The sequence below is a fragment of the Aquarana catesbeiana genome, linkage group LG03, assembly GCF_042186555.1.
Source record: "Aquarana catesbeiana isolate 2022-GZ linkage group LG03, ASM4218655v1, whole genome shotgun sequence".
NCBI classification, from domain to species: Eukaryota; Metazoa; Chordata; class Amphibia; order Anura; family Ranidae; genus Aquarana; species Aquarana catesbeiana.
In genome coordinates this window covers 558,139,755-558,163,390 of record NC_133326.1, presented here as the reverse complement: position 1 = coordinate 558,163,390, position 23,636 = coordinate 558,139,755, and the positions used below count along the sequence as shown (strand labels likewise).

Sequence of the window (23,636 nt, the reverse complement as noted above, 5' to 3'; positions counted from 1 at the left end):
TAGGAGGAAGTGAAAAATGAATACAGCAGATATACAGTAAGTGCTGAGAAAAAAAATTTAAAAATATCCAATTTGTTTACAGTGCACAGTTTAGGGAGGGATGCTGTAGAGTTGTAAAAGTGGGTGGAACTCCACTTTAAGTGCTTGGATTTTTTTTTTCCTTCTAATATTCTTAATTTGCTTTGTCTCCTTTTTATGATAATGCCCAATAATCTCTGTTCACTAGCATTACAGAAATTATACCACTTCTGTTGCAACTCTTCATTTTCTAAACTATCATTAGGATTGATATCCCACCTTAATCTTCTAGGGGCGATGTTCTATTTAAGGTATTGCTCCAATGTGGTAACATCCCACCATGCTCTCAGCTGTTTGTCTAATGTGTCTTTGAGTTGTTTAGCTCTTTCATGCCTAACTATTTCCGACATGTTGCTTACAAGTTAGAATCCCTATTTTTTGCTAGAAAATGACTTAGAACCCCCAAAATATATATAAATATCTTTTTTTTTTAAGTAAAAAAGCTAGAGAATAAAATGGCAAATCGTTTCAATATTTATGTCACATGGTATTTGCGCATCGGTCTTTCAAACGCAATAGTTTTGGGAGAAAAAAAAAAAAAACACATTTTTTTTTTTTTTTTCAAATTCATGAAAAACCACTAGACAGTAAAGTTAACCCAATTTTTTTGTATAATGTGAAAGATGTTACGCCGAGTAAATAGATACCAATCATGTCATGCTTTGAAATTGTGCACACTCATGGAATGGCGACAAACTACGGTACCTAAAAATCTCCATAGGTGACGCTTGAAAAAAAATTTAACGGTTACCAGGTTAGAGTAACAGAGGATGTCTTTTACTAGAATTATTGTTCTCACTCCAACGATCGCGGCGCTACCTCACATGAGTGATTTGAACAGTTTACATTTGGGGACGCGACTTATGTATGTGTTTTCTTTGCTACGTAGGGACAGGCGCTTAAATTTTTTTTTTTTTTTTTTTTTTTCACATTGTCCCATTAAAAAAAAAAATAAAATAAAAAAAATAAATAAAATATTTCTGATCACTTTTATTGCTTTCACAAGGACTGTAAACATCCCTTGTGACAACAGGTGGTGACAGGTACTTTTTATGGAGGGATCAAAAGGTCTAAAAGACCCCAAATCCCTCCTTTGCACTTAAAAGTATTCTGATCGCCAAAATTGGCGATTCTGAATACGGTCTCTTTTTTTTTTTTTTTTTTTTTTTTTTAAAATCAGTGTTCAGAGCCGATTTCTACCCAGCAGTGGGACGGAGGTCCCGGGAAAAGTGGTGGAAAGTGGCGAGGGAGTGGACGTCCCCTCCCGCTCCTTAGGATAACAGCCGAGCAGCTTTTAGCCGCATCAGTTGTTATCACTAAAGAGCCAACTGCCCCCTTTAAAAAAATTGGTACCAGGGTGATGCGTGCAGCTGCAGGCATCACCCCGGTTTAACCCCTTCAAGCCATGAATGCAAATTTACGTACAGTCGGCATGAAGGGGTTTAACAGGTGTTCAATATCAGGATTGTTGGTGGTGTGAGTAAAAATTTCTTGTGTGTGTTAATTGGTCGGTGTTTGATAAATTCAAATAAAGCCATAGCTGCAGGGAAGGTCTGTGATAATACCCAGAACAACTAAATACTATAAGTGTCCCTGTGCTGTGGTGTGCCCAAATATTAAAGTTTTGACTGCAGCAAGGGGGAAAAAAAAAAAAAAAGTGGTGTGTACTTCCTTTAAGAATTAAAGTAGAAACTTCCTGCGCTGTCTGCTCAGTAAAATATATAGGATCATTAAAAAATAGTCTACAATATCTACCATATAATCAATAATATCTGCAATAACAAAATGACAAAACATAACAATAAGAGTTTATATAGTGCTGCGATTCTTCGATATCGTGATGGTTCCTTTAAAGGGGGGGGGGGGGGAGCCAGGAGCGCCGGCGAGGGACCCGGAAAGAGGAGGGAGGATTGGAGCTGCTCGGTGCACAATCAAAAAAAAAAAAAAAAAAAATACTACAATGACTAGTCAAACACTTTTTCTGCAAACATACAATTTTACTTTTGGAAAAAAAGGTAGTTTAGTAAATTAAATGAATTCCCAGTGCATGTTTCCGCTTTATACAAAAAATACCATATATGAAAAACAGAATGAAGTGGTTATAACAGCATAATTAACACAACGGTGGTTTTCTCAGATTCTGTCACATAGAACAGACCGAGACATCATTATAGTGGTAAAAAGACAGTAGGTAGAGACATCAATGTACTAAACACTCACACAACAGAAGTCCTTGAAACAACATGAATGGCAACACATTTTAGTTACTGTTCAAGGGTGCTGGGCAAGGTGGTCAGGCAACTGTGGTCCTCCAGTAGTCCAGTAATTACAAGCCCCAGAATGTTGCAAGCTGGTAGGTTCAAATTACAGTTTGTCAACCAATGTTAATTAGCCAGAGATACCTAAACACACCAGTTAAAATGGCTTCTGGTCACCATCTTTGCCCTCAGATTCCACACCCAAGCTACCGGATTGCCCTGGGACTATAATGCCAGAGTGGGCCAAACCCCAATAAAAGGCCTCTGCCCCCAACCAAAACACCTGTGGTGAAAGGGCTCCCAGGGAAATAGCCATTCTCTGGCTACCAGAGCCTGCATGCCTGTTCCAAGCTGTGACCCTGAAAAGGTTCCACTTCATTTCCCCGGGTAGTAAGTCTAGAGACAGCTGCTTCCACAGGTATTCCGCCTTGCAACAGGTATCCATTTACATTTTTATAAAGGTTTAGCACACTCTGGGTTTTACAGCCTGCCTCCCTCATGATGAAATCCTTGTTTCCAGAGCAGTATGGGAGAGTGAAAATGATACTCTGAGTCCTAAGGGCAACAAAAGCTTTCCTCTACAAAGAGAATCGTGAGAACCCACCACATACAAAGTTGTTCAGGGTGCCCTGTATTTAGGGGCTACAACAGAAGAAGTTTAGGGCTTCTAAATTGTGGTAAAAAAAAAAAAAGGCACAGCATGTCATGTCTTCTGCTGTTGAAGCCCAATACTGTAAACCTTACTGTTTTGCACAGAATGAATGCCAGGAAAAAAGGGCAGCAGAGGGAGCTGAGTTTTTCCTCTACTGGATTCTATCCATTCAGCTTGCACTCCAGAAAGGATGTGTAACTTCCCTTCCGTGAACATGCTTCCTGTGAGTCTCTTGCAGTCAGCCTGGTACCTCATACTGGCTATAGTAGTAAAGGTGTCCGTTCGCCCAGAGGCTGCTCCTTGCGGAAGAGATCCCTGAATCTTGCCAGGCTGGCCAAAATTCGTTCCTTAAGTGGAGGCGTATGGTAGATGGGATCTAGAATGTTCGTTATTCGTCTCTCTCTGTTCCTCTTCCATATCACATAGGGAGTGGGTGGGAAAGGCGGCAGTTCACGCTCTCTGTAAAACTGGGTAAATGCTCCGCTAAGCACAAGGACTGCCCACACAGCGATGATGATGAAATCTGTTGGATGCAAGAGGCAGTTAGGCCTGTGAACCATAACCCTAAACTCCCTACTTCATAACCATCAATATTTGCTTTTATATGAACATTGCTAGAATTACACAAATCATAAAAATGACAATGGGCCTCATAAAAGAAGTTTAACCACTTTAAGACCAGCCTCGTTTTGGATTTTAGGTGTTTACATGTTTAAAACAGGTTTTTCTGCTAGAAAATTACTTAGAACCCCCAAACATTATATATGGTTTTTCTTCTAACACCCTAGAGAATATAATGGCGGTCATTGCAATACTTTTTTTTGCACCGTATTTGCGCAGCGGTCTTATAAGCGCACTTTTTTTGGAAAAAATTCACTTTTTTGAATAAAAAAATAAAAAACAGTAAAGTTATCCCAATTTTTTTTTATATTGTGAAATATAATGTTACGCCGAGTAAATTGATACCCAACATGTCATGATTGAAAATTGCGCCCGCTCGTGGAATGGCGTCAAACTTTTACCCTCAAAAATCTCCATAGGCGACGTTTAAAAAAATTCTACAGGTTGCATATTTTGCGCTACAGAGGAGGTCTAGGGCTAGAATTATTGCTCTCGCTCTACCGGTAGCGGCGATACCTCACATGTGTGGTTTGACCACCGTTTTCATATGCGGGCGCTACTCGCGTATGCGTTCGCTTCTGCGCGCGAGCTCGTCGGGACAGGGGGGTTTTAAAAATTTTTTTTTTATTTTTATTATTTATTTTACAATATTTTATTTATTTTTACACTTTAAAAAAAAAAAAAAAATTGTGTCACTTTTATTTCTATTACAAGGAATGTAAACATCCCTTGTAATAGAAAAAAGCATGGCAGGACCTCTTAAATATGAGATCTGGGGTCAAAAAGACCTCAGATCTCATATTTACACTAAAATGCAATAAAAAAAAAAAAAAAAAAAGTCATTTAGAAAAATGACATTTGAAAAAATATGCCTTTAAGAGGCGTGGACGGAAGTGACGTTTTGACGTCGCTTCCGCCCAGCAGTGTCATGGAGATGAGTGAGCGCCATCTTGGCCTCACTCGTCTCTATACACACCACGGCAGAGGACGCGATCGCCTCCGCCGCTACCGACGGCTCCGGTAAGCGGCGGAGGGCACCGGATCGCGGCGGGAGGGCCCTCTCCCGCCACCAATAAAAGTGATCTTGCGGCGAATCCACCGCAGGGACCACTTTTATCTGAAAGCCGGCCGCCGCACGAAAACGGGGATACCGGGGTTATGGCAGCTAGCTGCTGCCATAACAACGATATCCCCGTTCAAACTTAGGACGTACATAGTCGTGCGGCGGTCGGGAAGTGGTTAACCATTTAAATTTTTTTTTCCTAGAAAGTTACTTAGAACCCCCAAATATAATATAATATAGAGATATATATATATATATATATATATATATCTATAGATATATATATATATATATATCTATAGATATATATATATATATATATATATATATATTCTATAGCTATCTATATATCTATATATCTATATATCTATATATCTATCTATATCTATCTATATCTATATCTATCTATATCTATCTATATATATATATATATATATATATATATATATATATATATATATATATATATATATTCCACGTAATTTTCTAGCCTAGGTTCACGCTGAATGTGGGAATGAAATCATGCGTGTTTAGCTGAACACGCACAATTTCATTCCCGCATGTCAGTCCCAACTTCGGTTGCGATTTCAGAGACATCCCAACATGGTGGGCGATTTCAAAGTATCTGCACAGATGTCAATGGAAATTACACCACGAAATCGTCAAAAGTAGTACAGAAACTACTTTTGGGAATCGATTTGGACGCGGCCATTGCCACCGATTTGGCATGAGATTTGACATCGCATGCCAAATCGCATCAATGTGAACCAGGGCTTAAGGCCATGAAGTGGAAGTGACATTGGACTTCGCTCTCCGGTCCACCAAGGGCATGTTGAGTGGGGGCCATTTTGACTTCCTGCCCATCACTCCAGCAGATCGGATTGTTTACTCCTCTACCGATCTCTCCGATAAGCAGGGAAAATACTGGGAAGCGGTTGGAAGGGGGGCGCCTCTAAAAGTGATCTCGTGGAGAATGCACTGCTGACACTACTTTTATTTTGTAGACAATCGCCACAGAACAGGAGAATACCGGGGTTATTGCAGCTAGCTGCTGCCATAACGACGGTATTTAACATCAAACTAAAGATGTAAATGTACTGTGGGCTGTCGTCAAGTGGTTAATCTGCTTATCATTTTGCTTTCCCTGGTTCGTCCTTTGTTTATTACATGCCTCTTTTTTTTTGGCCCAGTGATATAATCACTGGGACTCTGCGCTTCCCTTTGCAATGCAAGTAAATCATCACTGGTAGGAGGCATCAATAAGGTGTTGTACATAGCTTCCTAAAAACATCCCAGCATCTCTCACAGCTGCCTCAGTACACTTCTCAAGGGCCCTCCACTATGATGCAAGCAGTGGGCTGGCTCTTGGGTGGAGCTCTGTAAATATCAAAATATGGCTGTTTCTAGGCAGGCTATATTTGCATGCAGATTACCCAAGGCGACGACTTCTAGGATAAAGAAGGAAGGAATCTAAAATGTAACAGTTGTTGCTACAACTGAAGCAGAGGGAAATCCCACAGTAGAGGCAAATTTTAGTGATAAATGTCAAAAGGCAGTATTTCACTTCACTGAGGAAAATTCATCTCACTTCCTGTTGCATTTCTGGGTAAGGATGTGAATGGAAATCTTTACAGTGAAGACATAGACAGCAATCAAACACTTCACAAAAACACAAAAATTAAAATTAAAAGTTGATCATATGCAGTAATGATCTAAAAATAAATAATAAAATAAAACAAACAAACAAAAAAAAAAAAAAAAACACAACTTTACATTGTCTACACAGATTCTATCAAATGCAGAGAATCCTCAGCTGTTCTTACCATTAGTCTGGAAAGGCACGCTGGTGTACACTGTGCTAAAATCACTGTTCAGTGCCCTCTTGAGGATGTTTAAGGTAATGTAGCTGAGACTTGTGTACAGGTAACTGTCTACAGCTAGCACGACTCCGTAGGAGCCAACTATGCTGCAGGACAAAATATTCAGCTAAAAAAAAGAAAAGAAAAAAGTAAAGCCAGTCAGTCCAAGATTTTAGAGCAAATAGGATATATCATTTTTACACAGTCCATACAATGTTATTTCCAGGAAATTCATTGTATGAATGAGATTAACAGAAAATGAGAATGCATAGCTCAACTCTCCCCGATCCAGTGATCTTCCCTCCAACAAGGTCCCAGACAGCTCCTTTTCACACTGCACAAGCATGACAAGGCTCCATTCCTTATGCAAGTCATACTCTAAATTTTTGGCTGGAGGCTGACATGAGTATGACTTGTCCGTATGAATTAATGGAGTAGCATCACACATCCACTGTCTGAAGAGAAACTGGTTAGGACCTTGTCAGAGGAAAAATTGCTGGATCAGTGAGACAGGCAAGTATTATTCCAAGTGGGCTGCTCTCGGGGAGGTGGAGGAATGAAATAACTTTGCTATGGTTATTTACCTTCCGGTTGGACAGTTCTGAACATCACAAAAAGGCTGCACTTAATAGTTCAGTGAATTCAATGTTACAGAAAGTTATCAGTGACTGCAGACATGCTACAAGAGATGGTCAGAGACTGCAGACATGTTACAAGAGACAGTCAGACTCCTAACATGGTATACCAGTTGTTGGAGACTGGGGACTTACACATCAGTGCTTACATATTTGTGCCCCCTACAGGCCACTTAAAAAGTACTTACACCACGTGTTGCTTTGTTCTCCCATGGGTTTCTGCATACTGCAGAGGAGAAGACAGTCGCAGAGACTCTTGTTTTATTAATATGTATAGCCTGTTATGTACATGTCTTGTGGTACATTAGGTTTTCAGAGAACACTTGTAATGTTCTTTTTATTCTGCTTGAAATTCTATTTCTTTTTTGTATAAATCAAAAGTACTTGCACCACATTTGATATTTTCTCAAGATACATTATAAAAGATCTGGAGGGAAAAAATATAATATAAAGGGATGGACAGTACAAAAGTAAGATAGTAGAGTTGATTTACTAAAACTGGAGAGTGCAAAATCTGATTAAGCTGTGCATGGTAGCCAATCAGAATTTAACATCAGGTTGCTTAATTAGGCTTTTGACTATGCAGAGCTGCACCAGATTTTGCACTAGTCAGTTTTAGCAAAATCAACCCCAGTGTGAAAGTATGTAATCACATAGGAGTTAGAGAAAAAAAAAAAAAAAAAAAAAAAAAAAAAAAACCCCACACCCAAAAAACGGTCTAGTGGGGCCGCACAACCAACGCCACAGGGAGTGTTGGGCACAAGGGCCTCACATAATGTCCTAAGCATACTAAGATGTTTTAGGTACAGAAAGAAATCCAAATGTTAGGTGAAGCAAAGGAGGTGAATACTTACTATTCGTGGGAAAGGGAGCAGACACAATGGCGCCAGCAGTGCAATACAAGTGAAGGTTAGCCAGAACACTGTGTCGTTGCGAAAAGTGTTAAAATCCCCTGCCAGAAAGAAAGAAAGAAAAAAAAAAAAAACTCACATTACACACACACACACCTAACCTCAATATAAAAATGAAGCAACAAGATATTAATAGTATTTTTACAGTGACAACTAAAGTGAAGTGAACGTTAGATTTTTCATTCCTACAAACCAGAACAGTTATGAATAGAACATTAGGGAAGCATCCAGCTTTTAAGCGGATTCAAAAGTGGCAAAAAGGGCCCGAAAATTGAATTTTCTGGAATTTGTTCTCATGGGGCACTGCACAGTCAAAGCTAAAAACTCAGGGGTCTCAAAGTCTTTGGTGCATATGTGGACAAATCTATATAATCCCTATAAAGAGGCCGTCATATGCTGGTTCTGATGATAAACAGCCTCTCCAAAAGGAATAAAGAGCCTTAGGACCAGCTTCAAGAGTTTCCATGGTCATTTGAAAGAAAAAAAAAATAAAAATATGTACAAAAGTCAGTCTTATGTTCCCCAGCTTTAGCAACATCATTGGCAAAGTCCCTCTGCAGTGCAATGAGGGAACACTTAAAATTATTGAAGGGTGCTACCATCCTGTTTGTGACATCAGATGCCCAGCAGACACAGTGGTCCCTCTACCGATAACACTGATCCTACACATGCCGGGTGCACACTCCAAGCAGCTTACAGACTGAAGAGGTATACATGCTACTTTGCATGCATGCTCCTTCTCTATGACTCACAACTGTTCTTACGAAGCTGTACTAGAAGCCTGTACCATAACAAGCTGATGTAGCAGACAGGAACAGAATTTATACACATATAAAGACTTGTAAGTACTTCAATTTGAATAAGAACCCGTCTACTTAAATTGCAGGTAAAAGCACAAAGAAGCTTTTAGTGTTTTCCTTTCCATAAATAATTTTTTCTTCGCTTGCTAGAAAAGTGCCTATTCCTGGAAAATCCATTCCTTAGCAGTCATCTCCCTCATACAGTGTCACCGATTTGGATGTGTGACAGGGTCTCTAAATGCAACAATGTATGTGCCCCTTTTTTTTCTATTTGGCATACTAGGTTTTACAGCATGGGATTAATAGAGCGAAATAAAACAATGTCAGCCATTTAACGTGTAGTATGGCCAGGATGACTGCCCATATACGAAGTGGGCAATGTTGCAGTTTGGTTTGCCTACAGGGGTAGTTCGGAAAGCCCCACAGGAGGTTTTACCTTTTTTGGAAAAGTAGGTACAGAGCAAAGAAGGAAGAATCATGGAGAAAAAAAAAAAAAAAAAAAAAAAAAAAAAAAAAAGGGGGGGGGGGGGGGGGTGAAGAGACAGGGTAGAACCTTAATCCACTTCGCATCCAGGCCAATTCTAACACTTCACTCCTACATGTCAAAAATCATCATTTCTTTGCGATAAAAAATTACATAGAACCCCCAAACATTATATATTTTTTTTAGCAGAGGCCCTAGAGAATACAATGGCGGTCATTGTAACTTTTTATCTTGCACAGTATTTGCGCAGCAATTTTTTAAACGCGTTTTTTTTTTTTTTTTTTTTTTAAAAACAGTTTCATGCTTTAAAAAAAAAAAAAAAAACAGCAAAGTTAGCCAAATTTTTTGCATAGAGTGAAAGATGAAGTTACGCTGAGTAAATAGATACCTAACATGTCACGCTTCAAAATTGCACACGCTCGTGGAATGGCGCCAAACTTTGGTACTTAAAAATCCCCATAGGCGATGCTTTAAAATTTTTTACTGGTTACATGTTTTGAGTTACAGAGGAGGTCTAGGGCCAAAATTATTGCTCTCGCTCTAACGTTCGCAGCGATACCTCACATGTATGGTTTGAACACAGTTTTCATATGTGGGCGGGACTTACATATGCGTTCACTTCTGCGTGCGAGCTCACGGGGACAGGGGCGCTTTAAAAAAATATTTTTTTTTTTATTGTTAAATTTTACTTAAAAATTTTTATTTTGACGTAAAAAAAAAAAAAAAAAAAATTTTTTGATCACTTTTATTCCTATTACAAGTAATATGACATGATCAGTCCTCTTTACAGTGAGATGTGGGGTCAATAAGACCCCACATCTCACCTCTAGGCTGGGAAGCCTAAAATAAAAAAAAAAAAAAAAAAAAATCATCGCTTCCCAGCCAAGGCGGCGCCGGTTTTTTTAATGCAGAGGCCGGGCGTGACGTCATAACATCGCGCCCGGCCTCTGAACGATCATAGAGACTCCGGCGACCATCTGGTCCGCCAGAAATCTCTATGATCTACATCCAGCGCCGGCGGATCCGCTCTCCGACTCACCGATTGCTGAGGTGAGTCGGTAGAAGCACCGGAGGGCGGCGGGAGTCCCCTTTCGCCGCCCGTAAAAACGATCAAGCGGCGGAACAGCCGCTATGATCATTCTTATGGTGTACGGAATCGCCAGCTGAAAATGCAGGTATCTGAATGATGTCTGTAGCCTCAGGCATCATTCAGATATAACCTCGGAAAGTCGAGGCCGTCATATGACGGCCTAAGGATATGAAGTGGTTAATCCACTACCAGGGAGGGAACATTGGCTGTCTGACATTCTAAAGCTACTACACATATGGCTTTTCTCAAAACACCACATACAACAGGGTCTTTTGATTCTGAATTGTTAGAATTTGCACTTCTCCTTTAAGTCTGCTGGGGGCATGTCCACTAGTATGGAGTCTGCTCAACATGAAAACAATTTTTTTGTTATTACTGTCACACAGCATAAAACACACATCAATGTGAACTGAAATTGGGAAAATCAAAGACAAGCTGAGCTTTTGAACCTTCCCTCATATTAGAAGGGGGTTTCTCAAGAAAATAATTAAGCTTACATTGGGTCATATCACTTTATGTAGTGCAATAATTTTACTGTACCTATAGGAGTGAAGAAGACGATGGATGAAACTAGAAATCCTAAAACCAGCCCCACCAGGAGCATGCACATGTAGACACAGCCAAATCTCCACCAATACCCCACCAGCAGCACACCCCCTAAAATTCCAGCGAGGCCGGTGAAGACCAGGCGATCTGTCAAGGACAAGAAAAAAAAAAAAATCAGCAGTAGGTCATACTTCTCCAAATCAAAATACATTGACCTAGTCCAAGAGTTGCCTATATTGGCCAACGGCTGCACGTGACAGTGACAACACCAGCAAAGTAGTACAGATACAACACAGTCTGCTTCCAGAACAATGTCTGAACAAAAAAAAACAAAAAAAAAAAACTTACCATTGTAGCCAAGGAGTGTGACTCTGGTAAGCAGAACAAACATGAGGAACCCAAAAATGATAAAACCAGTAAAGAAGAATCCTGGGAAGATGAAAACAAATTAGTGTGTCACACTTTAAGTTCTCATTCAGCCTATTATGTTAAAGGACCTGGGCACTAACCTGTCTTGAGAAAACGGTGGCCAAGAAAACAGACAAAGAGGCCCAAGATGGCAAAGAGGGTGAAGAATATTTTTGATGAAACTTTGCCTAGAGAAAAAGAATAAAAATGAAGAGGCAAATTAAAAAAAAAAAAAAAAAAAAAAGTTACAGCAAGACCACAACAAACCTGAGGCTCAAAGATCAACCACTGACTGTAAAGCACTATATCATTTAAAAAACAGTTCTTATTGTGCACAAGTATGCATATATTATAATCAAAGCATGGTGGTGGTGAGCAAGTTTCCCTGTTGGCTTCCCTTATTGCTTGGGGACTCCTGAGATGGGATCTCCCTTCTGTAGTTCCTGGTTTTGTCCCTGTCCCACTTGATTAGAACACGTCAACAAGATGCTTGTTAAAACCTTTTATTTTTTTATAATAAACCCTTTATATTCACATTTATCAGGCTTATAACAGTCAGAATGGGTTCCTGTTAGGGTGTCTTTGTACTCTGCAGAATAGGTGTAATGTATCCAGGATGCCCATGTGGATCCAAAATTTTCCTCCCTGTAGTGAAGAGTGGCTGTAAGATTATCCATATGCATAATACCGTTTACCTTAGTGAACCAGATTATGTCTGTGGGTAATGCTGGTTGCAATTTATTGGAAAAGATAAAGACTGAGATAAAAATCGGTTTTAAAAACCTAAGTTTAGCTCAAAGAAAAAAAACAAAAAAAAACAAAAAAAAACAGAAAGAAAGGATAGCAGAAGGGACATTACTTAAACTTCGGTTAGATGTGTCCCTTGTGCTACTTTGCTCTTCTTTTAGTCAAAATCTTCTTCCTCCAAGGCCCCCCCCCCCCCCGCAATATTAAGGGGCGGTCACAGTCAGTCATCAAGAAAGCCTGACTATGCCCGCCCTTTCCACCTAGCTGCTACATTCACAGAATTAGTTCTACAGCTTCTATGAGTGAAACAGAATCTCAGAATGAAGGATGGGTGGATGATTAACAGGTTCATCACCTTCATTCTTGGATTCTGCTTAATTCACAGAATCTGGGTGGGAGGCGTGCTGACGTCATTGCGGTGTATCGTGTATTGGTGGACGGGTGTCTGCGAGCCAGCCGGCATCTTTCTATGAGTGTTTTTTTTCCAGTTTGCTGTAAGTGCAATTGTTTCTTTATTAATAAATTATTTTAATGGATTTACACTATGGAGAATTTTTTTTATGTCCCCATAATACGGATCGCTGGTCCATTCTTTGAGCCCCAATCCTCTGGAATGTCCTCATTGCCATCAAGTGATCCACTGCTGGTTCTGGTCTGATGTCAGGATATCGATCCTAGCTTACAGGCTTGCTATCGCTTGCCTTCTGGTAAGCATGTACTTTTTACGGTGGAGGTTCACAGTCACTGTTTTTTTTTTTTTTTTGCACACAAGGATCATTAGATCAAGACTCACTTCACTGTATGTCATTTCCGTATAGGATATTTTTTGATGGTATCCCCTTTATGTGGGGATTTACCATTGTATTTCACGTTTTATGGACTGTCACATTATGCTTATTTATTTATTTTTAGCGCAGTCTCCTTCCTTTTAGTGTAACAGAATACAAAATTGAGCTGCAGCTTTTTATTTTTCTATTTTCATTTTATTTTTTTCAGCGCGGTATTTCTTCTTTGTTTACACTCATCAAGAAAGCCTGACTATGCCCGCCCTTTCTGCCTAGCTGCTCCATTCACAGTAGTTCTATAGCTTCTATGAGTGAAACAGAATCTCAGAATGGAGGATGGGTGGATGATTAACAGGTTCATCCCCTTCATTCTTGGATTCTGCTTAATTCACAGAATCTGTAGTATGGCTTTTATGAATGGAGCAGCTAGGCAGAAAGGGTTGGCATAGTTGGAATCTCTTGATGGGAGCCTGTGACAGCTGCTTAGCTGTATTAACCCCTGCCACACAGGAAAATTACAGTGGCAGGGGTGGGGATGAGAAGGAGGACAAAGGACACATCCTATTAAAAAGGTAGGAAAACATTCCTTGTGCAGATTTTTTTTTTTTTAAACTACACTTAAGTCATGTTCACACAGGCATATTTAAGTGTACCCCTATGGGAGGGTCATGTTTTTCCACACGGGGATGCACAGGCGATACACGCATCTTTTAATTTGACAAATGTGTGGGAGAAAATATTTTTCAAAACAGGTGACCATACCAATACATGAGGGAAGTCCATGAGCACTTACACTCTCTGGTGTACATGTACCAGCTAAGCAATGTGATCCTACCTAAGGTGTAGCAGTTGTCCATGGTTGCAGTGAAGTTACAGGCATATGTGTGAACTGGCACATAAGCTGCAGATGTGTTCAGGAAGGGATCTCGTACAATCACGTTGTATATAATTCCTTGCCCGGGAATAGATGAAAAGGCCATGGTGGGTCGGTCGCTGGATGTTAGCGTAGCAAGCTGCCAAAATGATAAGACCTTTCATTAGATATTACGCTTACCAGTACTTATTCTAATTTTAAAGGGTTATTCCATACAGATTCCTAGAGGAATCAAACTGGCAGAAATCACCGGCCAGAACCAAGCACTGGAGGGGCTGTTTATCCAATGACAAATAAAACACAAAAAACACATTGATAACATACAAACTTCAAGCAGCTAAGGTCCCTGGTGGGAACTAAAATGTAAAAATAATCTAATAATGAACTTTTTAGTTGCACTCTTGATTTGTTGAATATACCATTGGAAGTGTTATTTCTATTTGTTCGATAAGCGCCAGAAATCTTATCAGCTGACAACTTTGTGTTCTCTGCCTCAGCTGCACTGTTCCCAGTTCCCTGTTGACTACAGAACCCCTCCACCATAAGTATTGGAGATCAGAAGTGGAGGCGTTTGTAGTGCAGTTCAGGAGAGCAACCTAGGGTGACAACACTGCTGCTCCATAAAGTACACTATGGTCACCTAGAACAGAAAGTGTGTTACTGGCAGAATCACCAGGTAAAAATAGAAAAATAAAATAAAAACTAATCCAGCCCGTGTCCAAGGACTGGTATGCTGCAATATATAAAATTACTGTTCTTGGTCATAGACACGCTTTAAAGCCCAGGACCACAGCAGCAGCCACAGTTCTTAATCCACAATTACCTTCTTGCCATTAGTGGAAACTTGGGATACAGTGGACATCCTCAGCAGATGGGTTATGATGGTGGCCTCACTGAGGTTGTTCTCTGGTAAGAAGTATTGGTAGATGTCGTATTGCAGGCGCCATCTGGTGTTCTGACCTGTCTGGGTATCACAACCACCAGCGGTGGCATTCCTAAAGGAAAAGGGAAGACTTACAGATCTCTACATGGACAGAACCTAAAGCCAATTCCAACCAGAGCTACATTTTCCAAGGTTTATAGGCTTTAGTCTTAAAAGGCATACTCCACATTTACTTTCAGATCCTGCATTAATTGATGCGGCTACTATCATCACTGTATAAACTCTCTAACAGCATACATACATACTACAAACAGTATACAACGATGTGTTCCAGCAGTGGTACAAGGACTCCCCATTGGCAAGCTTAACAAAATCAAGTCGGGCTGAGTGCTGCTCTGCCATTCACAGGAGACCTTGTTTTTATAAATGAATACAAGGTTCCCTCCGAGTGGCTGAGGTGGAGATTGTGAAGCCATCTACCCACCTTCTCCACCTCAGAGAAAGTCTTGCATTCACTGATAAAAATACAAGGGCTTTGTGAATGGCTGAGCAGCGCTCAGCTCAACTCTATTTTGTTCCAGCTGCAGATGGGAAGTCCCTGCACCACTTCTGGAACACAGCGCTCTATACTGTATGTAGTGTTGTGGATTCATGAATACATTTTATATTTACTGGTAGAAATGTAAGATTCGCTTAGGCCTCAAAAGAAAGCAGATGAACCATGATTATTGCAATTAGTGGACTGTTGCCCTTTTGGAGACCTTTAGAACAAAAAATAGAAGTTCTCATGTTTTTCCAAGGTGTTCTAATATAGCAACTATTTGAGACTTTTACATGCATGTATTGTGAGAGAAACTCGCTGGAATAAATGGTAGCTCTCGTCACAAAACAAGGAGATATTTACATGGTTTTAGTGGATAAACAAAAGCGACAAACACAGCCATAGGAAAAAAAAGGGTTATACAGACTGTTATCACGTAGAAATTACATCACCTAAACCTATTGTGTTCGAATGAGGAACTGTTTAAATAGCTAACACCTTGGCCAACAAAACCTATTGTGTGAATTTTTAGGAACTGTTTAGACAAACTAAGTCATCTCTAAACATCCAATGGGAATGTCCAACGTCCATCTCAACACATGGTAGAAAGAGGTGAATTTTGTGCCAGTCAAAAATATTTTAAAAGTACCTACATGGTTATTATAAGTCATTTCAAATAATGTATGGTAATGTAGGTCACAGAGACATATTATAATTTTAGTATCTGTGGACCCAACAACTTTGGTATAAAGAAAACATATATGAAAGTGTGATTTTATAAGTAGAAGTGTTTTAAGAAACTAATTAGTATTATGAAAAATATATAGTTATGATTATAACTATATAAAAGACTGTAGCCTATGTTTAGACAAATATTCATTTGGATATACCAGAATTATACAGATTGATTAATATATATATATAACAGAAGCCACACCTTTTGGGCAGTATTTATTATAATTTTATGATCTCTTTGTCTGAGATGGTATTTTAGAGGCAAGTAAGATGCCATGAAGGGGGAGGAAAAGCTCAGGAGGAGCTCAGGGACCCACCCTGACGGACACACCCTGAGGGGGACACTGGGAGATGCCCATACTCCCAGACTGACACTCATGCATCAATACATATCTTTACATTCATGAAGATTTCTCAATACCTGATACTTGGAACTCGGAGGTCGCAAGAACTAAATCCTCTTTAAGAGTATCCACTTTTGAACGCTACGGCAGCCATCTTAACTCTGGTAACCAGCCAATAGGAACAGTTGCCATTTTGGAATGGGTAATTATGTCACGTTGATTTTATCTTGTATGTTCTCTCAAATATTGAATTATTGAATGTTATACAATTGATAATCGTTCTCCCGAATCAATAACCGCCTTGTAGATTTTTCTCTAAAGATTCAAGTTTTCATTATATTTTTCTTTTTGCATAGTTGCCACTTTTATTGACAAAACAAACGTCTAATTTATTTCACATTGTTAACCACTTACTTACCTGCAGTATAGTAACGGTTGGACGTGTGAAATACAGACACACTGTTTAATTGTCAAGTTCACAAGGTTATTGATTCTACCGAGAAGTTATCATGGTGGTATTATGTCAAAGGGACTGCGCACCCATTTTTGCAAGTGTTTTTATTGATTTTTCAAGACGTTCATGTAACGCAATCGGCATTTTAATTTCATGTATTTGTTTTTTTTTGTCAACCAATAAATTAACTATTTTGTATGATCACATGTCTCCGTGAATAAGTTTCATATGCATAGACTGTGTCATGTAGATTGATTTTGTAGCTTAAAAATATCCTCGTTAAAAATTACTCAATAATAATTACTGTGCAGGAAAAATTGTCCTTAAAAAGCATAACAGTAGCTGCACACATTCAGTACATACAGCGCTGACAGCAGCTGCATCCATTAGGCCCCTTTCACACTGGGGCGTAGGCGCTAAAGCGCCACTATTTTTAGTGGCGCTTTACCTTCGTTTTTGCAGGGGTTTTCGGCCGCTAGCAGGGCGCTATTAACCCCCCCTCTAGCGGCTGAAAAAAAGCCAAAACGACCCGCAAATCGCCGCTGCCCTAAACAAACCATTTTAAATTAAATTAAAACATGGAGTTATCCTTTACTCTGCCTATGCGGTCTAGCAAATACTGCAGCTGTGCTCAAGTCCAAAAGTTAACCACTTCCCGACTGGCGCACACCGATGTACGTCGGCAGAATGGCACAGCTGGGCAAATGGGCGTACCTGTAAGTCCCATTTGAATTCCCTGCCGTGCCATTGCATGCGCCGGCCGAGAGTTCCGTGAGTCGGGTCGCGGATCCCGCACTCGATCGCCGCGGGGATACCCACGATCGCCTCACGGGGAGATGCTGATGTAAACAAGCATCTCCCCGTTCTGCCTAGCGACAGTGTCACTGATCTCTGCTCCCTGTCCTTGGGAGCAGAGATCAGTGACGTATCACAGCTAGCCCATCCCCCCTACAGTTAGAACACATCCCTAGTACTGACTTAACCCCTCCCCGCCCCCTAGTGGTTAACCCCCTTACTGCCAGTGTCATTTACACAGAAATCAGTGCATTTTTATAGCACTGATTGCTGTATAAATGACAATGGTCCCAAATATGTGTCAAAAATGTCCGATGTGTCCGCCATAATGTCGCAGTCACAAAAAAAAAAAAAAAAAAAAAAAAAAACTGATCGCCGCCATTACTAGTAAAAAAAAAAAAAAAAATTATTAATAAAAATGCCATAAAACTATCCCCTATTTTGTAAACGCTATAACTTTTGCGCAAACCAATCAATCGCCTATTGCGATTTTTTTTGTACCAAAAACATGTAGAATACGTGTCGGCCTAAACTGAGGAAAAAAAAGGTTTAATTATTTTTTGGGGATATTATAGCAAAAAGTAAAAAATAATGCGTTTTTTCAAAATTGTCCCTATTTTTTTGTTTAAAGCGCAAAAAATAAAAACCACAGAGGTGATCAAATACCACCAAATAAAAAGCTCTATTTGTGGGGGAAAAAAAAAAAAAAAAAAAAAAAGGACGTCAATTTTGTTTGGGAGCCACGTCGCACGACCGCGCAATTGTCAGTTAAAGCGACGCAGTGCCGAATCACAAAAAGTGCTCTGGTCAGGAAGGGGATAAATTCTTCTGGGGCTGAAGCGGTTAAGTATATGTGAAACCTCACCTTGCATAAAAAAAAAAAAAAAAAAAAACACACACACCATTCAGCTTAATATAGAAATGAAAGTCAAACATCACAATCTCTGTTCTCAGCTGCATAAGGGGTTAAGAGAGCTAGGATGGAGAAGCAACAGCACACTGATCATCCCAGTGAATGGCTATGCCAGGGGGCATGTCAGTGGAAGTCTTGGTCATTGGAGGACAAACAGGCTGTTTTTCCAACACAGCCAAAAAACTGGGATTATGTGCTCTCATGCCTAGAGTGGTCAATTTGAAAAAGTGTAAAGAATGTATCCTGACAGAAATCCAGTGCATTCTGCAATTTTATCTCAAGCAGTGATATTAACCCTGCTCCTACAGCTCTGTAAACTACAGAATTTACTCCCCCCCCCCCCCCCCACACACCTCTATGAAGAGGGGGGGAGGGGTAAGGTGTTCTGTTGTCCTGGGAGGACAATGTTGTTCCTCCACAGATGAAATAACATGAGGGATCTCCGTCTGGGAGATCAGATCAGATGGCAGTCAGGTGTAAATGGACAGGCGGTCCGTTTACATCCAACTGCCCACAGAGAAGAGAGGACGGTGTCTGTCTCTGCTCCACTTATGCAGCCATCCGCCTGCTCAACAGGCGAACTCCAACAGAGCCTGCCCCATTTGTAAGAGGCCTTAAGATTTCTAGAGAAGCAGCAAAAAGCCTCCAATATGTTCAAGTATTAAAATCAGGTATTTGAGGACCAAACTTACGGCAATCAGTACCTTTAAAAACTACAATTAAACATTTTGCATTTCAAGTGTCAGTGAACCCAAACACGATAGTGGTAGGTAGAGTACAGGCTGCTTGACAAAAAATATAAATAAAAAAATAATCCTTTAAGCTAAAGTTAAATCATTCTTACCTTGCATAGCCCAGGTTAGCTGGGGCAATTTTTATTACAGTTTCATACAAGTTGTACTGCAGATAAATGTTGGGATCAATTTCCAAATTAAACTCCTGGTTACACGCTCCCGGAATTGGATCTGGAGACAGCAAGAGATAACACTGATACAAAACTGACATAAAAAAAGGACTACTCCATTATTGTTTTAGGCGAGACAGATCACTTGCCAAAGACTTCTAGCTCTTAATCAATAGGAATGAGATTTCCCTGGACCTGTCCTACAAGGCTTTACCAAAAGGGTTACACACTCATAGCTGGATTCTCACTTTTTTTCACTCTTTTGGTATTGCTGCAGCCATTACAAAAGCCAAATGATGTTGTCACCCTTTCCCTGCTATTGAGAATTCTGGAGCAGACATCTAACTTTTACAGACCAAGAGATAGTAGACATTGACCTATGAATCAGCTCAGTTTGCCAACATCTAAGCAAAACAGAAATCTCACTTTTAGATAGGGCTACATTTTTAGGCACTGGTAGCTTTTTGCACAGAGTTCATGACACAATAACTGGTGCTTGTTGCTTAGCTTGAGGCCCTTTGGTACTTGCTGTGTAGTCCTCAGTAGTGAGAGTGGAATGGAAAATGGAATGTATTGGCTTTGATTTATAGTAGTCTTATGCAATGTTCCCAGTATCTGACCATTCCCTGGAGTATGCTGCCCGTGGCTCGTCCCCAGCCCGTGCCCATCGCCCGTGGCTCGTCCCCAGCCCGTGCCCATCGCCCGTGGCTCGTCCCCAGCCCGTGCCCATCGCCCGTGGCTCGTCCCCAGCCCGTGCCCATCGCCCGTGGCTCGTCCCCAGCCCGTGCCCATCGCCCGTGGCTCGTCCCCAGCCCGTGCCCATCGCCCGTGGCTCGTCCCCAGCCCGTGCCCATCACCCGTGGCTCGTCCCCAGCCCGTGCCCATCACCCGTGGCTCGTCCCCAGCCCGTGCCCATCACCCGTGGCTCGTCCCCAGCCTGTGCCCATCACCTGTGGCATATCTGCAGTCTTTGAAAATCTCCTGTAGCACATCTGCAGTTTGACAGTATACAGGAGCATTACACATAATGAAAAATATGTGAAGCCCATTGGAGCTTTCTGGGGCCTCAATAGAAGCCCCTTTATACTTCATAAGTTGGCAAACTTTGCAGAACACCTAGGCCCCCTCACAATGACCCTCATCTAACTTATGTTACCTTAGTGTTGCAGCATTTCTTGGATGTACTGAAGAGTGTGTGCTGGCAATTTGGTTACCAAAAAAAAAGAAGGAAGAAGGATGACAGTGCAATAGGTATTCCCACCCTTGGCAAAACACTCACCCCTCTCAGTGTACGGGATGGAGAGAGCTGAGGCTAGCACAGGATCAGGGGAGGCCGTCTCCACATACCAGGTACATACAGTCTGCTGAGGACGGAGAACGCTCACAAGTCCAGCATCACTGCTGACCTCAGAGTCATTTCTCTCGGGGATCTGGTGACAAGAAATATAGACAGATGAGCAGAAGTGGAGAAATATTTTGGTGAGATTCTGCAGAAACCTGATATCCAGCACCAAGAGACATTCATACCTTGGTGAAGGAGAGCGTCACATTCACATACTGACTGTGTACTTGGAAGATGATAACAGAGACATTAGCTGGAATGTTCTGAAGGCGAAATTCCGTGGGAGTGGAGAAATTTAGGTGCAGTTCTGTCAAATTCCCCATCGAGACTTCCAATAGCCCTGAAAAACAAGAAAAGCACAATGAACCAAATTCAGATATAGATGTGTCAATATTAGCTTAAAGTGATACTAAAGTCTTGTTTTCTTTTTGTTTTTTTTTGTTTTTAATTAAAAATAACAAGAATGCCATACTTACCTGCTCTGTGTAGTGGTTTTGCACAGAGCAGCCCAGATCCTCCTCTTTGTGGGTCCTTGTTCAGTGCTCCTGGCCCCTCCCTCCTGTTGAGCATCCCCACAGCAAGCAGCTTGCTATGGGGCACCCAAGCCATGCTCCCTGTGTCCATTCAGACATGGAGCTGGGGCCCAGCCTTGTCCCCCCTCCTCCTCCTCAGTAGCTCACTGACTGACAGCAGCAGAAGCCAATGGTGCTTTGCTGGAGTCTCAGCCAATCAGGAGGGAGCATCCTGGACAGCCGAGTCGCTCGTGCAACACCCTGGATCGAGATGGGGCTCAGCTAAGTATTAGAAGGGGGCTGCTGCACACAGAAGGCTTTTTATCTTATCTTAATGCATAGAATGCCTTTACAACCACTTTGATGTGAGACTACAAAAGTTAATTTGAGGAAGAGTTAGAACCTCCATCAGCTTATAAAAAAAAAAAAAAAAAAAAAAAAAAAAAAAAAAAGTAGGTCAAGCCAAAAACATTATAGAAGGATTAGATATCCTCTCTGGTCTTCATTATTACGAGGGGATCTGAAAGATTCTCCCCAACTATCTCATTAAAATATGTTTTGCCAGACAGAAAATCTACAACAAAGACACAGACAAAAATAAAAATCCAACAGGGGTTCTAGCCCTCCCCATTCAAACAAAAAACAAAGTCTGCATTTGCTTAGGGACTTGATGGGGTCTCCTTAAGGCTCGGTTTACACCTAAACCGGCCACAGATCGCACAGCAACGCTGTCCGTCCCTGTTCTCCGTTTCAGGGACGAATTAGGGCAGTACCATTGGCTGAATTTGGCCCTGAAACTAAGGCAAAGACACACAGCGTTTATGTGCAGTGCGCTCAGAGAGAGCCGGTCATATTCTCCTGCTATGTGAAGAAACCAGCATTAGGTGTGAACCCAGCCTCAGACTCTGCTGCATTTGATGCTCCAACCCCTTTGTTTAGTGTGTGTGTGTGTGTGTGTGTGTGTGTGTGTGTGTGTGTGTGTGTGTGTGTGTGTGTGTGTGTGTATAGTTCCATCTCGGTCTGTTTAATAAGTCAGTAGTTACACTTTTTTGAATAAACACATACTCACCTGTCCCACGGTCCACACTCCTCTCCTCCACCTGTCCACGGTGCCCGCATTACTACTGTGGGCACCCAACTGACAGCTTCACAGCTGGGTGCGCACTGCGCGCCATGAATGGCCATGCAATCTTCTGGGACCTGTGACGTGTCCCAGAAGATTGCAGGGAGGGGCCACCTAGGGGGAGAGGAATGACCGCCTAGGCGGCTGGGAGCAGAAGTGGGAGCTGGGTACCTGTCAAAACCAGGTACCCGCTCCCCAAACCCCCCCCCCCCCCAAAAATGACATGCCAAAACGTGGCATGTCAGGGGGTAAGGTGCTTAAAGCGGAAGTTCTTCTTTTGGGTGGAACGCTGCTTTAAAGTAATGTTTTTTACTTAAAAAAAAAATAAACTAACAAACATGTCATACTTGCAGCGATTTTGCACAGAGCAGCCTGGATCCTCCTTTCTCGGGTCCCAAGTCGGCACTTCCGGCCCCTCCCTCCTGCCCAGTGCACCCACAGCAAGCAGCTTTCTATAGGGGAACCCAAGCTGAGCCACTGCTCTGTGTCCATTTAGACACAGAACCGTGGCTCGGCCACACCCCCTCCGTATCCTGTATGGCTCACTGGCTATGACTGACAGCAGCGGGAGCCATTGTGCCAATCAGGAGTGCGAGTCCCCAGAGAGGCAAGGCTCTTGTGGACATCGCTGGATCGAGAGGGAGCTCAGGTAAGTATTAGGGGGGCTGCTGCACACAGAAGGTTTTTTACCTTCATGCATAGAATGCATGAAGGTAAAAAACTTTGTGCCTTTACAACCACTAAGTTTTGTTTTCCTCCCATCACAAAAAGTCCCCTGTGATGATTTTCTGGTTGCAGGTTCTCTTTTATGAGACCCTGGCATGTCTCCCCTGTGCTCCACTGAATGTAATGCAGATCGCACTGCATTACATTACATTCTTTCCTGGCCTTGGAACTGCATGTCGCGGGCGTCGGCGATACAAATTGTGCATCCCTGCAACAGTGAATAGGATGACAAAACCCCAGGCACCAGGATGCAATTTCTAGTCGCCGTGGCAACCTGGGATTGTTCTAGCCCTGGATTAAACCACAGTGCATAGTGGGGGGCACAGGCATTCACCACTCCCTGAGGTCTCAAGTGATGAAGAGTCTTTTGGCGGCTGCAGCATTGGAACAGAGGTAGCCTTAGGACAAAAGAGTATACTTCCTCTTCAATTGCAGGGGAGTACTGTTTGCTTTTGTTGAAGGATCTCCATCTTCAAACATAAATGAATAAATACATGCAAACACTGACAGTCCTACTTGCTTATCTCTTGGTCATTGCCTGCCAAGAGCAGGA

At 41.5% G+C, this 23,636-nt stretch overlaps 1 protein-coding gene across 1 annotated transcript in view; it reads right to left on the bottom strand.

The window, feature by feature from the left end:
• Nucleotides 1-2,054: 2,054 nt before the first annotated feature.
• TM7SF3 (transmembrane 7 superfamily member 3) overlaps nucleotides 2,055-23,636 on the bottom strand; it is a 59,129-nt gene continuing 37,547 nt past the window's right edge. Inside the window, exons 2-12 of the mRNA XM_073621746.1 lie at nucleotides 20,908-21,062; nucleotides 20,660-20,810; nucleotides 19,321-19,441; nucleotides 14,635-14,806; nucleotides 13,773-13,950; nucleotides 11,507-11,593; nucleotides 11,346-11,426; nucleotides 10,992-11,144; nucleotides 8,021-8,118; nucleotides 6,496-6,658; nucleotides 2,055-3,511 (exon numbers count right to left, since the gene is read on the bottom strand). Coding sequence (XP_073477847.1) covers nucleotides 3,249-3,511; nucleotides 6,496-6,658; nucleotides 8,021-8,118; nucleotides 10,992-11,144; nucleotides 11,346-11,426; nucleotides 11,507-11,593; nucleotides 13,773-13,950; nucleotides 14,635-14,806; nucleotides 19,321-19,441; nucleotides 20,660-20,810; nucleotides 20,908-21,062 — 1,622 coding nt within the window. The 3' untranslated portion in view covers nucleotides 2,055-3,248. The remainder of the gene's footprint in view (nucleotides 3,512-6,495; nucleotides 6,659-8,020; nucleotides 8,119-10,991; nucleotides 11,145-11,345; nucleotides 11,427-11,506; nucleotides 11,594-13,772; nucleotides 13,951-14,634; nucleotides 14,807-19,320; nucleotides 19,442-20,659; nucleotides 20,811-20,907; nucleotides 21,063-23,636) is intronic.